This window comes from Microcaecilia unicolor, chromosome 5 (assembly GCF_901765095.1).
Source record: "Microcaecilia unicolor chromosome 5, aMicUni1.1, whole genome shotgun sequence".
Lineage (NCBI taxonomy): Eukaryota > Metazoa > Chordata > Amphibia > Gymnophiona > Siphonopidae > Microcaecilia > Microcaecilia unicolor.
Window position 1 is genome coordinate 247,255,084 of NC_044035.1, and position 15,544 is coordinate 247,270,627.

At 44.3% G+C, this 15,544-nt stretch overlaps 1 protein-coding gene across 3 annotated transcripts in view; it reads left to right on the plus strand.

The window, feature by feature from the left end:
* The window catches only part of LOC115470619 (beta-1,4-galactosyltransferase 3-like), a 160,390-nt gene that overhangs the window by 104,981 nt on the left and 39,865 nt on the right, over positions 1-15,544 (plus strand). For all 3 annotated transcript variants that reach the window (XM_030203925.1, XM_030203924.1, XM_030203926.1), the window contains exon 6: positions 656-760. In XM_030203925.1, the coding sequence (XP_030059785.1) occupies positions 656-760 (105 nt within the window). The remainder of the gene's footprint in view (positions 1-655; positions 761-15,544) is intronic.

Below are 15,544 nucleotides of genomic sequence, written 5' to 3' on the forward strand. Positions count from 1 at the left end.
TCTTTTTCCTGGAATAATGCATCTTGCAGAGTTCAACACAAGCAGTGTTATTCGATTTACATAATAATGAGGTGTTTGGTATGCATTTGCCTGCTGTGTATCTCATTATTATGTAGCCCATGGTACCTTAAACTAACGTGTGTTATGGTAAAATAAGATTCAGTTTTGCCATTTAACATGCATTAAGGGGCAAAAATCTTTTGTTTGTTTTTTTTTTTCTACTTACACACTTAGCAGCTAAATGATAAAGGCTGTAAAGAAATCAACAAAAGGGCTTCTCTTGCTCATTGAAAAAAAATCTTTAATAAAAGAAATGGCATTGGGAGAGGAGTCTTGCAAAAAGGCTGTACTAATGATGAGTGTGAATTTTTGGCATTTTAGATTTTTGGAAACTGGTGGGCCATGATTTAGCAGGTTTAGTAATCATACAAGTGAAAGGGAGCAGATTTTGTTGAACAGATGTAACTGGAAAAGAGTATTGAAAACTTTATTATAGATGCATTGCAATCAGCTAAGCCATGCTGGGAGGCAAATGCTTATGTTTTAGGTGCAGTTTATGAATTCATATTCAGAATCTGTTTCCTGTCCATCTGTGCTATACAGTTCCAAAGTCAGTTATTGTGTCTCTATTTTTGCTCTGTTTTTTTCCTTGAAGGATTCAGCTAGCAGGAATGGCAGTGTCTCGAACCCCTCTTAATCTTGGTCACTACAAAATGGTTGTGCATAATCGTGATAAAGGGAATCAAGCAAATAAAAAAAGGTAATTTAAAGTGGAGGTGCTGTGCAGGAATCTCATTGATCTCCTAATACCAAGATAAAACACATAATATAGTTAGAGCCCAAGTGATTATATTCCTCCCCAAATACTCAAATGAGATTGACTAGAAAACACCTGTCTAGCACCTATCTCTGGAGTGATGATTTTTAGGGATCCTTGTGCCTAAACCATGTTAAGCATTTAATGCACAGGTTACAATGTGGTAACTGAACATAAAAACAGTGCACAACTGCATTAAGGGGCTTTGCAGTAGTTGTGCAGTTATTGAGTGGTGATCTGCAAATTTAAGTGCTTTTGGTGTCAAGGGCAGAGAATAGGCATGGAAGGTGTTTTGTAATTAAAGCGCTGCAAATAACACATGCTAATCAGCACTTTTGCAGTTAGTGTAGGGCTGCTTACCACCTCCTAAATAGAGGTGCTAAGTCCAAGCACAGTACTGGGGGTGATATCTGCAAAGTTAATACAGACCCTGAAAAGGCAATTGCTTCTGGGAACACTCCCAGTGGCTGCTATGTTAAATTTGCAGCTACTGCACAGTAAGATCCCATGTTAAGCTGTGGTGTCACTTATTTTTAATGTCAATAATTTATTTTAAGTATTTCTTTACAATAACACTATATATCCATTGAATGTGAAGCAATCATAACAATTCAGCTGTCCTATTGTAACACATACCTATGCAGTCACATGAAAAGATGAGTAAAGTTTTACTCCTCTCTGCTTCCCCATACCCGGCAAAACTAAATTTTAATGTAGTCTGTTGTCTCCATTTTTATTTTTTTTTGGTGAGGGGGGGGAGCACTCTGCCCCACTGCTGTGCCTTTTTCCACTAACACATATGTCAACACTTTTTAAAAAGTATAGTGCATGTTGGTTGACTTAGATTGGATTACAACATAAGAACATAAGGCTTGCCAGACTGGGCTAGACCAAAGGTCCATCAAGCCCAGCGTACTGTTTCCAGCAGTGGCTGATTCAGGTCACAAGTACTTGGCAGAGTCCCCAAAACTAGCAAGACTTAATGCTGCTTATTATCCCCAGGGATAAGCAGTATCTTTCTCCAGATCTACCTTAATAATGGTTTATGGACTTTTCCAGGAATTTGTCCAAGCCTTTTTAAAACCCAGCTATATTAGGGAGATCACATGATGTGCTGACTGGGGAGGCTACGTTTGCTGGAGCTCCTGAGCCATCCCTGACACTTACCTCATAATTGGACTATTTTTAGCTATAATTGTTTATTTGTTACCTATCAAGCACTGCTACTATATAGACAGATATATCCAAAAATCTCCTGTGGAGATGGCATCTACATCCGGGAAATAAGACAAGCATAAGAAGGTTACATGTGCCGATAGGGCCAAGATGGCAGAGAGCACTCAAGACCTGCAGTGGTAAATCCTGTGTTAGTGCAACAAATAACAGAGGCTGTAGTGTGTGCTTTAAAGGATCAATTCAGCGGTCTCACCGAGCAGTTCAGTGCTCACTCTCAGTCGTTGGCGGAATTTGGGAATTGTATGACCGATTATGAGTCACAGCTTAGTGCCATCAAAGATTCAGCCTCTGAAACCTACACAGAGCTTGTGGTCTCTTAAAGCTGCACTATATAAATGTGAGGACAAACTTGAAGTTTTGGAAAAGTATTCCTGAAGAAACAATCTTTGATTTTTAGGATTTCCAGAGTCAGCGACAGAAGCTGAGTTAGTGGGATTTCAGGAAAACTGGTTTACAACAGAACTTTTGACCGTAAATCCCCTGGGGCCACTGTATATTTAACGCGAGTACAGGTTAGGCCAAACCACACCGGGAGACCAGAAACCGCATGCAGTTTTGCACATTTTCTGAATTTTGGCCGCAAAGGCCTAGTCCTGAGGAACTAACTATCCCCAATGCAGAGATCTACAGTATCAAGGTAAAATGATCTTAATATTTCAAGATTATTCTGCAGGAGTACTGACAAAACAGTGTGCATTTAGTGCTGTTTGTAAAGCATCAGCTGAAAAAAAAATATCCGCTTCACTCTTCAGTACCTTGCATGTCTCTAGGTAGTACATAATGGGATTCAACTCTGGAGAAGACAAATCAGCAGCTTTTTCTACTCTGCTACCAGTTTGCAACATGATGCAGAATGCGGGTGGAACTTGATGATTCTTACCTTTTCACAGCTCAGACTTTGCATGTTCTTTCAGCGCTTGATAGACTTTTTGATACTTGCTAATATTATTGTTGGATGGTTAACTAGTTTACTACTACTACTACTTAACATTTCTAGAGCGCTACTAGGGTTACGCAGCGCTGTACAAATTAACAAAGAAGGACGGTCCCTGCTCAAAGGAGCTTACAATCTAAAGGACGAAATGTCAAGTTGGGGTAGTCTAGATTTCCTGAGTAGAGGTGTAGTGGTTAGGTGCCGAAGGCGACATTGAAGAGGTGAGCTTTGAGCAATGATTTGAAGATGGGCAGGGAGGGGGCCTGGCGTATGGGCTCAGGGAGTTTGTTCCAAACATGGGGTGAGGCGAGGCAGAAAGGGCGGAGCCTGGAGTTGGCGGTGGTGGAGAAGGGTACTGAAAGGAGGGATTTGTCTTGAGAGCGGAGGTTACGGGTAGGAACTTAAGGGGAGATGAGGGTAGAGAGTTAAGGAGGGGCTGCAGATCGAGTGCATTTATAGGTTACTAGGAGAAGCTTGAACTGTATGCGGTATCTGATCGGAAGCCAGTGAAGTGACTTGAGGGAGAGGGGTGATATGAGTATATCAGTCAAGGCGGAAGATAAGACGTGCAGCAGAGTTCTGAACGGACTGAAGGGGGGATAGATGGCTAAGTGGGGGGAGGGGGAGGGGGAGGTGTGACTGATCCATGACAGTTGGGCTGCCTGTGTTAGTGAAGAGGGGGCATAACAGAAGTGGGGAGCCTTTGGGATGGGTAGGGAAGGTGGTGGGATTAATATTGTGTTTTGTTATATGGTACTGTATTAAGTTGTGGGAATGTATACCTGGCATTTGAAATGAGCTTGTCACTTTGCAATGTTGGCCTTGTAAGTGGTTATAAGATTGGGTGTTGGATGAGGGCTGGGCATCTAGTGCTTATATTTGGATGTTAATGATCCTGGAAAAAAATTCTATAATATTGTTGCTATATGTCTAGTGCATGCATGGCGTCATGGAATGTGTCTGGCATCAGCTCCCCCTTAAAGCACTTTAAGTTATTAACAAAACTAAAACAAAGAAAGATATATCTGGCCAGTCTCCAGGGAACCTGGTTATCTGATATATGGGTTATCTGACTGGGTCAGAGAGGTGGAGTTAGCCTCATCCGGTGACCGCCGGGCAGGAGTAGTGATTTTAATGGGTAACAAATAGAAATAGAACAAAGCATAGAAAAGAAAATAAGATGATACTTTTTTTTACTCCGAGGACAACCAGGCCATATTCTCATGTGGGTGACTTCATCCACGTTGCCCGGTGCGGAGCTTATACAGCTAAAATTATGTTTTTTGAGCATGTGCAGCATCCCCATCGTGCATGTATGAGTGCCTTCTCACCCGCTGAGAGAGCGTGGAACCATCAGTCTCTTCTGTTAGGAGAGAACACAATTGTCCCGCGCTGTTTAGAGTGTCTTGTGCATGAGAACTTTTTTTTCAGTTTTGTGCCTTCCCTTCGGGGTCTTTTACCCTGTTTTTTTTTCTCTTTTGTTTTTGTTGAAAAATAATCCTCTCCTTTCCCTTATTATTTTAGTTAGTTTTTCCCATTTTACGTTTCTTTTGTTTTTACCGTGCTCGGTAGGCCCACTTAGGTCTGAGCTCTGGTTGGGCTGTATTTTTTTCGGTGCTTGCCCCTTTTTTCATTGAGCCATTTGATTTGACCACGGCTGTTTTCCCTTCTATGCCTTTGAAGGTTCCCAGTGGCATTAAGCGCTGTAGCCGGTGCAATAGGACTATCTATGGTAAAGATGCTCATTCTTGGTGTATTCAGTGTTTGAGGCCTGAACATACCCCTTCCAGCTGTGTTCTTTGCCTTCGTATGAAGAAAAGGTCTCCACCTGCCTCAGTGCTGACCACTGTGCAGGACCTCCGGAACCAGTCAGCATTGGACCTGACCCCGAGGTGACATGGGGATTTGACAGCGTCCTTGTCAGCACTGAGGATCGTTGATGACTGGCATCAGGTGAAAGCCAAGAAGCATCAGCATTGATCCTCCTCAATGCACGGTTCTAGGAGTTCTGGGACATCGAGAGATTTGGTCCATAAGAAGCATCTGAGCCAGGAGGGCCTCTCCCCCTCCATACAGGAAATGCAGTCTGTCTCTGAACCAACACACTAGCCTTTCCTAATGGCCTCTCTTGATGAGCACATCTGGGCCATTCTCCCTGAGCTATTGTGGAATTTTTACAGCAGTGTGCACTGGCATCTGGTGTGCTTGCACCAGTTATGCCTCTTGCTACTGTCCCTGAAGGCCCTCAGCCTGTGATGAGGTTTCCAACACTGGTGTCGCGTGCAACATCGATGGAGGAAGCTTCGCCGGAGTCGAGGTTCAAGCAGACACCATGATCCCCCTCTCAGGGACATGGTTCCTCTGCATCGAGGCAGGTTTGGTCTCTGCCCTCCCATGAGGAGTTTCTTGCTGACACTGATGAGGAGCACTCATGGAGGTCTGATGAAGATCCACAGTACTTTTCGGAGGAGGAGTCCTACGGTATCCCATCTGACCCCTCCCTTCCAGATGAAATGAGGAAGTCTCCACCTTCCCAGCCTTTCCTTCCCAGGTTTTGAACGGGAATGGTGACTGCTATTCCTGTTTGTTTGGAGATGGAGGATGAGCCCAGGGCTGAGATGTTCACGGTCCTGGACTACAGATCTCCTAGAGAGACTATGGTGGTCCCTCTTCACTGGATCCTGAAGGAGGTTCAAGTGAAGAACTGGGAGTCTCCTCTGTTAGTCCCTGTCCTGCCCAAGAAGATAGCCACCATGTATTGGATCCAAAGCTCCTCAGGGTTTGACAAGCCTCGGTTGCCTGTTTATTCCCTTGTTGTGGAATCCACATTTAAAAGAGCCAGAAGTTCTATAGACTATGCTTCAACACCTCCAGACAGAGAAGCTAGGACCCTGGATTCTTTTGGGTGGAAGATGTATCAGGCCTCTATGTTCATCTCCTGAAATTCAGTCTTACCAGCTCTTGTGGAACTTGGTACGCAGTATATCTGATTTGGTGGATTCTCCCATAGGAGCAGGCCAAATCTCTTCACCTGTTGGTCAAGCAGCAAAAGATGTTTTGAAAGTTCTTGGACGTTTGATGTGCTGTACAGGATCTCTGCCCAGAGGATAGCGAAGCGCAGACTCTCCTGGCTGCGTATCTCTGACTTAGATCCTGTGGTCCAGCAGAGGTTAGCGGATGCCACATACTGGAGAGAGAAACTTTTTGGAGACAAGGTGGAGGAGGTCGCCAACTTCATTAAGAAGCACATTGACATCATTGACAATCTCTCCCGCTGGACGTCTTCTGCACGTTTTTCCTCATCTAGGAGGTTTTTGGGCAAGTCAAAGAGGGGTTCTACTACTCAGAGGCGTAGGTACACTTCTTCTTCTTTCCAGTTTCAGCAGGTTTATCCCCAGCGTTCTTGTTCTCGTCAACAATGTGTGCCCAAGTGCCAGCCAGCTCCCCAGTTGAAGCAGGAGATGAGCATTTGACTGACTACAGCAGAGTATAGCCGTAGTAAAAGTGGCCATTACGGATGATCTGCCGGTAGGGGGGAGGCTGAATTTTTTCAGGAAATATGGCCCCTTGTAACCTCCAACTGGTGGGTTCTTCAAATAGTCCATCACAGTTACACCCTGCATTGGCGTCAAAGACCACCAAATTGCCCACGAAGAGCATCTCATTTCAGCTCTCAGCACAAGCAAGTACTTGAACTCTCCGCCCTTCTAAATGCCCATACCGTTGAACCCGCTCCACCAGGGGAAGAGGGACAGGGATTCTATTCCAGATACTTCCTTGTGCTCAAGAAAATTGGAGATGTGTCCCATCCTAGACCTGATGGCCCTGAACAAATTTCTGATCAAAGAAAAGTTCAGGATGGTTTCCCTGGGCACCCTTTACCTCATGATTCAGGAACATGATTGACTGTGCTCTTTGGACTTAAAGGATGCCTACACTCACATCCCGTTACTTCCAGTCCACAGGAAGTATCTTTGATTTTGGCTAGGGACACAGCACTTCCAGTACCACGTGTTGCGTTTGGCCTCGCGTTGGCCCCCAGGGTGTTCACCAAGTGTCTTGCAGTAGTCACAGCATTGCTACACAGACTGGGAATCCATGAATGGTGCTCAGGAGTCCCTGAGGGGAACTATTTGGGTGTTGGAGCTACTAAGGTTCCTTTTAAACTACCCCAAGTCCCATCTTCATCCTGTGCAGAAATTGGAATTATTGGAGCCCTGCTAGACATTCAGCAGGCATGGGCTTTTCTTCCTGTACCGAGGGTGGACATTCTTGTCACTCTTGCCATTCAAGTCCAAGCTATCACAGCTTGGAAAATGTTAGTCCCATGGCATGTCTTTACATGAGAACTGCTCAGTGGACCCTAGCTTCCCAGTGGTGGCAAGCCTCGGGGAACCTAGTGGATTTCATCTGAGTGACACCAGAGTTGGTTCAGTCCCTTCACTGGTGGACAATTCGATCAGATTTGACTGTGGGACTTCCATTTCAAATTCCTCAGCACCAGAAGGTGCTGATGACGGATGCTTCCCACCTGAGCTGGGGAGCTCACTTAGACGGGCTTCACACCCAAGGTGAGTGGTCGTCCCAGGAAACGGATCTCCACATCAACTTCCTGGAACTCCGGGCAATCTGGAATGCTCTAATGGCTTTCAGAGATCGGCTGTTCAACCAAATTGTGTTCATTCAAACAGCAATCAGGTTGCAGTGTACTACACCAACAAGCAAGTGGGTACAGGATCATGCCCTCTGTGTCAGGAGGCCGTCCAGATGTGACACTGGGCAACCCAGTAATAGGATGCTTCTCAAAGCCACGTAACTGGCGGACAAATGCCTGCCAACAGACTGAGCAGGATCATGCAGCCGCATGAGTGGTCACACAGCATGGGCATTCGCTGCGTGATCTTCCAAGTGTGGGGCACCCCCTTGGTAGATCTCTTTGCCACTCACTCTAATCACAAATTCCCTCGGTTCTGTTCCAGGCCCCAGGCCCACAACAGCTAGTATTGGATATCTTCCTCCTCCTTTGGGGAGCCGGCCTTCTGTATACGTATTCTCCCATCCAAAGGCTTTGCTGAAACTCAAGCAAGACCAAGGAAGTATAATCCTGATTGCTCGATACGGACCCAGGCAGATCTGGTTCCATCTTCTTTTGGAGTTATTCTCCGAAGAACCTTGGATATTGGAGTGTTTTCTGACCCTCATCACACAGAACAAGGGATCTCTTCTGCGTCCCAACCTCCAGTCTCTGGCCCTCAGAGCCTGGATGTTGAGAGCTTAGAATTTGCTTCCTTGCTTCTTCTTGAGGGTGTCTCCAGGGTCTTGCTGTGTTCCAGAAAAGATTCCATTAAGAGGTGTTATTCTTTCAAATGGAGGAGATTTGCCATCTGGTGTGAGGCCAATGCCCTAGATCCCCTTTTTTGCCCTACACAGACCCTGCTTGAATACCTTCTACACCTTCTCAAGACCATCTCTGTAAGGGTTCACCTTAGCACAATTAGTGCTTATCATCATGTAGAGGGTAAGGCCATCTCTGGACAGTCTCTAGTTCGCTTCATGAGAGGTTTGCTTTTGACAAAGCCCCCTGTCAAGCCTCTGCCTGTGTCATGGGATATCTACGTTGTCCTCCCCCAGCTGCTGAAAGCTCCTTTTGTGCCGCTGGATTCCTGTCATCTGAAGTACTTGACCTGGAAGGTTTGTGGCTCTTCAGCTTACAGGGTCAGTTACTTCAGCTTACAGGGTCAGTGGGCTTCAGGCCCTAGTAGCAGATCCACCTTACACAAAATTTCATCATAACAGAGTAGTCCTCTGCACACACCCTAATTTCCTCTCTAAGGTTGTGTCTAGTTCCATTTGAACCAGTCAGTAGTTGATAGTTCTTCCAACATTCTTTCCTAAACCACATGCCCATCCTGGCAAACACAAACTGCACACCTTGGACTGCAAGCGAGTGTTGGCCTTTTACTTGGAGTGGACTAGGCCCTACAGACAGTCCACCCAGATTTTTGTTTCTTTTGCTCCCAATAGGATGAGGGTTGCCATAGGGAAATGCAGAATCTCCCGTTGGCAAGCAGATTGCATTTCATTCGTTTATGCCCAGGCTGGGCTGCCTGTTGTTGCTCATGGGCAGTATTCACAGTGGAGAAGGGTAGTTAGTGGGGTTCCTCAGGGGTCAGTGCTAGGACCGCTGCTTTTTAATATGTTTATATATGATTTAGAGATGGGAGTAACCAGCGAGGTAATTAAATTTGCTGATGACACAAAGTTATTCAAAGTCGTTAACTCGCAAGAGGATTGTGAAAAATTACAGAAGGACCTTACGAGACTAGGAGACTGGGCGGCTAAATTGCAGATGACGTTTAATGTGAACAAGTGCAAGGTGATGCATGTGGGAAAAAAGAACCCAAATTATAACTACATCATGCATGGTTCCACGTTAGGAGTTACGGACCAAGAAAGGGATCTGGATGTCGTCGTTGATAATACACTGAAACCTTCTGCTCAGTGTGCTGCTGCGGCTAGGAAAGCGAATAGAATGTTGGGTATTATTAGGAAAGGTATGGAGAACAGATGTAAGGATGTTATAATGCCGTTGTATTGCTCCATGGGAGTATTGTGTTCAATTCTGGTCGCCGCATCTCAAGAAAGATATAGTAGAACTGGAAAAGGTGCAGCGAAGGGCGACAAAAATGATAGCTGGGATGGGACGACTTCCCTATGAAGAAAGACTAAGGAGGCTAGGGCTTTTCAGCTTGGAGAAGAGACGGCTGAGGGGAGATATGATAGAGGTATATAAAATAATGAGTGGAGTGGAACAGGTGGCTTTGAAGCATCTGTTCACACTTTCCAAAAATATTAGGACTAGGGGGCATGTGATGAAACTACAGTGTAGTAAATTTAAAACAAATAGGAGAAAAATTTTCTTCACCCAACGCGTAATTAAACTCTGGAATTCGTTTCCGGAGAACGTAATGAAGGCGGTTAGCTTCGCAGAGTTTAAAAAGGGGTTGGACGGTTTCCTAAAGGACAAGTCCATAGACCGCTACTAAATGGACTTGGGAAAAATCCACAATTTCGGGAATAACTTGTATAAAATGTTTGTACGTTTGGGTAGCTTGCCAGGTGCCCTTGACCTGGATTGGCCACTGTCGGGGACAGGATGCTGGGATCGATGGACCTTTGGTCTTTTCCCAGTATGGCATTACTTATGTACTTATGTCAAAGCTCATAGTGAAAGAGCCATGGCTGCGTTGGTAGCCCATTTGAGGTCAGCCTTCATCGAAGAAATTTGACGTGGTCTTCAGTCCACACATTCACATCTCACTACTGCCTTGAACAGGATACCCAACGCGATAGTCGGTTCGCACAAACAGTTCTGCAGAATTTGTTTGGGGTCTAGAATCCAACTCCACCCTCATAGGCCCATTTTGTTCTTTTCCAAGCTGCACTCGCACACAGTTGTATATAGTTTCAGATTATTTACTATTTTGCCCTTGCCATTGCGAGGTCTAGTTGACTGATGGTGGTTGTTATTAAGATACTGTGGAGCCAATGCTATTATTTAAGGAAACCTGTAGCCAGTTACCATGGTGTATCTCTGTCCTAGCTGTATGATTGATTACTCGTTGGAGTTCTTTAACCTCCTCCTTTCTTTAATTATACATCGCCTTGACTTACATTGTAAAAAGGCTGTTTTAGCAAATTATTGTAAACAATAAACAATGTGATAGAGCTGTACATTCTTTGCTTCTACCACGAATGTAATGTCATGCTATGCAAAAGGCTAAATATAGGCAAATTTTATGCACATGGAGCTTGCATGCTAATCAAAGAGAGTCTGCCGGACTCATGCACACAAAGATTTCACAGTACATGTGGCTTCTTGTGCACATATCAGAACAAAAAGTGTCAGCACACATCTGTACCTGTTTTGCGAATAAATATCATCCTCATAAAAATTTCTTAACATACAAACATTTTGTGAAGCTGATACTTGTGTGCAGAAGAACAGGCACTGACGTGCTCACACTTTCCCGTTTATTCTGACATACACACAAGCTCTGTCCTCTCATTTGTCTTTTAAACTTGCAGGCACTTTTCTGGTTGCAGAAGACAAAACTGGCATTAAATCCCCTCTGCTAATCCTCCTACACTGCCCCTGATGTGGTGAAAAATTTCTGGCATTGTCTACATGTCAAATGCCACCATTCCCTTCTCTGTCTTGCTGTGGAATACTTAATGGCCTTATTGCCTTACTGTGTGGCCTCCTCTTCCACACAAGTTAAAATCCATGCTCAATCTTTCTTTACACTGCTCAGCCATTAATGTGAAAGGGAATGGGTTTGATATACCGCTTTTCTGTGGTTACAATGTACTACAAATCAAAGTGGTTTACATATTATATACAAGCTACTTATTTTGTGCGTGGGCAATAGAGGGTTTTGCTCAGAGTCACAAGGGGCTGCAGTGGGAACCCAGCATGTACAACCCTGGTAACCTCATGGTTTGGCTCACAGTAGCTTTCTGCATCAGCCAGCAATTCTGTGGGTAAAGACCTTCAGCTGTTGCTTATAAGTAATTCATGCCACCTTCTGGTAGAAAAGTAGCAGTATTTCTGGGTAATATGCCTGTAATTGAGTAACTAAACTCTTCTCTGTTTTTGTGCAAAATGTGTTATTTTTAGTTCATTGTTCATAGACTGCTATGGAATTTTCAGGTTCCTTGCTAAATAAATTACTTCCCCCACTAGTGGAGGCTGCTCTTCTTAGAGTGAGACTCAATAATACTAAATCACTTTTATAGCTCTACCTGATGTACACAGTTCTGTACAGTGGTAAGTAACCAGATACAAATATGTCATTGCCCCAGTCAGCTCACTATCTAGAGGCAACAGGAGATAAAATGATTTGCCCAGAATCACAAGGGGTATGAGTGGCAGAAGTGGGATCTGAACCCTGGTTTCCTGACCCTCTGCTCATTGCTCTAAGGCCACTTTGGTCGGTTACTGGAAAAGGTGCTCACTTTTTAAGTGGGCCATAATTGAGTGAGCTGCATGGGGATCTAAATTAATGGTAAACCCTCATACTTCAAGTGGTATATAGTTCTGTAGTTTTAAGAAAATTTGTTTTACAAGAATGTACATTGTTATGTCCACATTCGTAGCTTATTTATATGAAATAAGAATATAAATGTAATGGGGACAGACATGCTAAGGGTACTGGACCGCAGAAGCAGAATAGTATACTGAAGAGGACCTGGCTGATGGCTCAGTGGCAAGTGCTGTGTACTGCCATGTAGAAGGTTCCTAAATCAGCTCTTCCACTCTCCAGGTCAGCTGGATCTTCGGATGCTACAGGGCAGCATTCAGAGCCCCCTACATCCTGTGTGTCTGTGTCTCTGGCATCATGAAAGTTGCTGACAGCCTACTAGTGTCCAACTTACAAACCCGCACAACCAGTGTCCATGCCTCTGGCATCATGAGTGACTGACTTCACAGACTGATACAGCATAGCAGGATGCAGAGCAGCGGCGACCATGCCTCAGAGGTGTGCACCAGAGCAGCGTGCCCAAGAAGCAGGTTGTGCTCCTTCGACAAGCTCCTTGGTTGACTCCTGGGTGACAATTTACTGGTGTCAGTCGGTTACCTTTTGACTTAACGTCTTGCTTTTGCGCTTTCTCTTACTGACTTGTGCCGTTACTCTGTCAGTATGGCTAGCATTCCCGTTTTGGGGGGGAAATCCTCCAGCCCCTTCCCTGACCCCACGATCATTTTCTGACTCCCCATCTTCCTAACCTTCCTGCTTCTGTGGAAGCCTTGGTTTCAAGCCCCCTCCATGCCCCCCATTGCCTTTTCTCTCATCTTGCTCCTCCTTAATTATAGATCCCTGTGAGGGGGTTTATAGAATACTGCCCCTCACCGTTAAGAATAGTCTCTCAGATAGTCTGAGCCACCTTAAGAACACTAGTCCTGACCTGGGAGGAATTGAGCCGGGAAGGGTGGAGTCGGAACCAGGAAGTATAAAGGACAGGGCCAGACTGAGATTAAGGAGACCTAGGGAGGGAAGATTTGAAGCCCCAGCATATGCAGCTGCACCTGTGTAATGATAGTAACCTGTATATTTTGTGATTTCATGTTTTTGACATAGTAAACTGATAAATGAAAAGTTTTTGTATAAATAATTGTATTATTGTCTTTGTTTTAGTATGCATTTTAATTATGTATTGATTTTCTATTGGCTTATATATTTATATTGTAGCATTACCCCTGACACAGCCTTCGGGCGAAACGTGGCCACAAGTTTTTTTTTTTTTAAATAATTAATTGCTGTGGGACCTTCATCTGGGATCTGTTTTGTTCTTTGGTTTGGATCTATGCCCTACATATTCCTTTATTCCTTACCCTTAATTGTTCTGTCTGTCTGCCTGTCTTATCTAGATTGTAAGCTCTTTGAGCAGGGACTGTCTTTTTGTGTACGGTGTTCAGCGCTGCGTATGCCTTGTAGTGCTATAGAAATGATAAGTAGTAGTAGTAGTACATATTTATTAAGATCGCTTCCATGAGAATTTTTAGGCTGATTGCATTTTTGGGTTAGTCTTAGCTTACAGATATCTCTGGTTTCCATTTATTTAGGTGATATATTGCAAACACTGGAGCTCTTTTACCAAGCTGCGGGAAAAAGGGCCCTGTGCTGGCAGCGGGGGGCCATTTTTCCTGTGCATCAAGGCCCTTTTTACTGCAGCAGGTAAAAAGACCCCGAGGCACACATGGCTATATGGTTAAATAATACGCTAGCACGCCTTTGTAAAAGTGAGATAGGGATCACAGGGAAAGTCCTTAAAATTGTTTCAGGTTTTTTTTTTTACAACTAGAATTTACAGGTAAAATTTAAAGAGAACTCTACAGAACCCTGGAAATCGATATGGGAGGTTCCACAGGGTTCATTACTTTCCCCGATACTATTTAACATATTGATGAGTATGTTAGAACATTACATATCACATTTGAATGTTAGTCTTTATACATACACAGATGACATTACTCTGCTTATTCTGGTATCACACAAACATTTTAGCCCATTAAATACAGTACAAACCTGTACTGAGTCTGTCAATGCATGAGTCACTCATTACTGCCTAAAAAAAATACAAACGACAAAAATGTTATGGTTAGGTACCGCCACTACATTTTTACTCAATGGAGAATTGAGGCTTAGGAACAATACTTTATCAAATGAATCACTATTAAAAGTATTAGTAGCTCTAGACGCGGCACTAACATTTGATTATCATATTAGTTACTTAGTAAAAAAAAATGTTCTGGAGATTAAGACAACTTCGAAGGATTAGACACTACCAAGGCTGTGAAGACAAGATGGTGCCGGCTGAGAAATCTGAGGCCCTGGCCTTTTCAGTGATGCAATTGCAACAAATCACTGTAGGTCGGGCTTTGGAACCCCGACTAAGCAAGCTCTCTGACTAGCTTATAAAAGTGAAATTGATGCTGGTGGATACTAATAAAAGGACTACAGAGCTGGAAGAGAGAGTTTCAGTGACGGAAGACGTGGGGACTGAGACAACTAAAACGATAAAGCGACTGGGTAAACAAGTAAAAGAATTGGAAGCTCAAGTTGATAATTTAGAAAATCGGTCAAGGAGAGGCAATCTTCGCCTTATCGGCTTACCTGAATCTTTACCTGATCTCAGCCTCCCATAGCTGGTGGAGCGTTGGCTCCGCGCAAAGTTTGCTCTGTCGGATAGTATGGGCCCCCTCTGTCTGGAAAGAGCGCACCGGGTAGGGCGCCTGCGAGGAGGTAACAGATATATCAAGATTACTTGGTGGCGTTGCAGGAGAGAAGATGCCATTTCTCGTCACTTTGCACGGAATTGCATAAGCTTAACGCTCGATTTATGTTTCTTTATCCGGCTTTGCTGAAGATATTCCATCAGGGACAGTGGAAGGCTAATGCAGCCCAGCAGTGTTTAAATGACTTTCGGGATGCTGAGAAACTCCCTACCTGATCTTTGGTCAGGATCTTGGTCTGATAAGTATGGTTCACAAAATGTGTAGTTTAACGTTTGTGGGCTGACATATCATGTTGAGGTGTGGGACCCTGTAACATCAATGTTGTGTTCTCCACTTTTCACTACATGGGAATGTGGTGGGAATTGTGTTGTGAATGGATGGGGGAAGGGTTGGAAGAGGGATTTGGGGTTAAGGTGGGAGTTCTGGAGTTCCTTGGGGGTTGGGATGCTGCATGTGAAGGTGTGGAGTCATTGTTGGGTGTTGAGGGAATGGAATATGGATTTTGTGATCAGTGGTATGTGTGGGAGGAGTGTGGGGTCGCCACTGGGTGAGGTTGGGTGCCTGGTGGTGTGTTGTGGGTGGTTACTTCGTAAATTGTCAATGAATGTGATTTCCAGATGATGAACACCCAGAGCTCACGCCATGTTAGATTTATCTCCTGGAATGTGGGTGGCATTATCTCCCCAGTAAAGAGAGCTAAAATCTTGGGGGCCCTTAAGTGCCATAAGGCTAACATTGTCTGTCTACAGGAAACTAG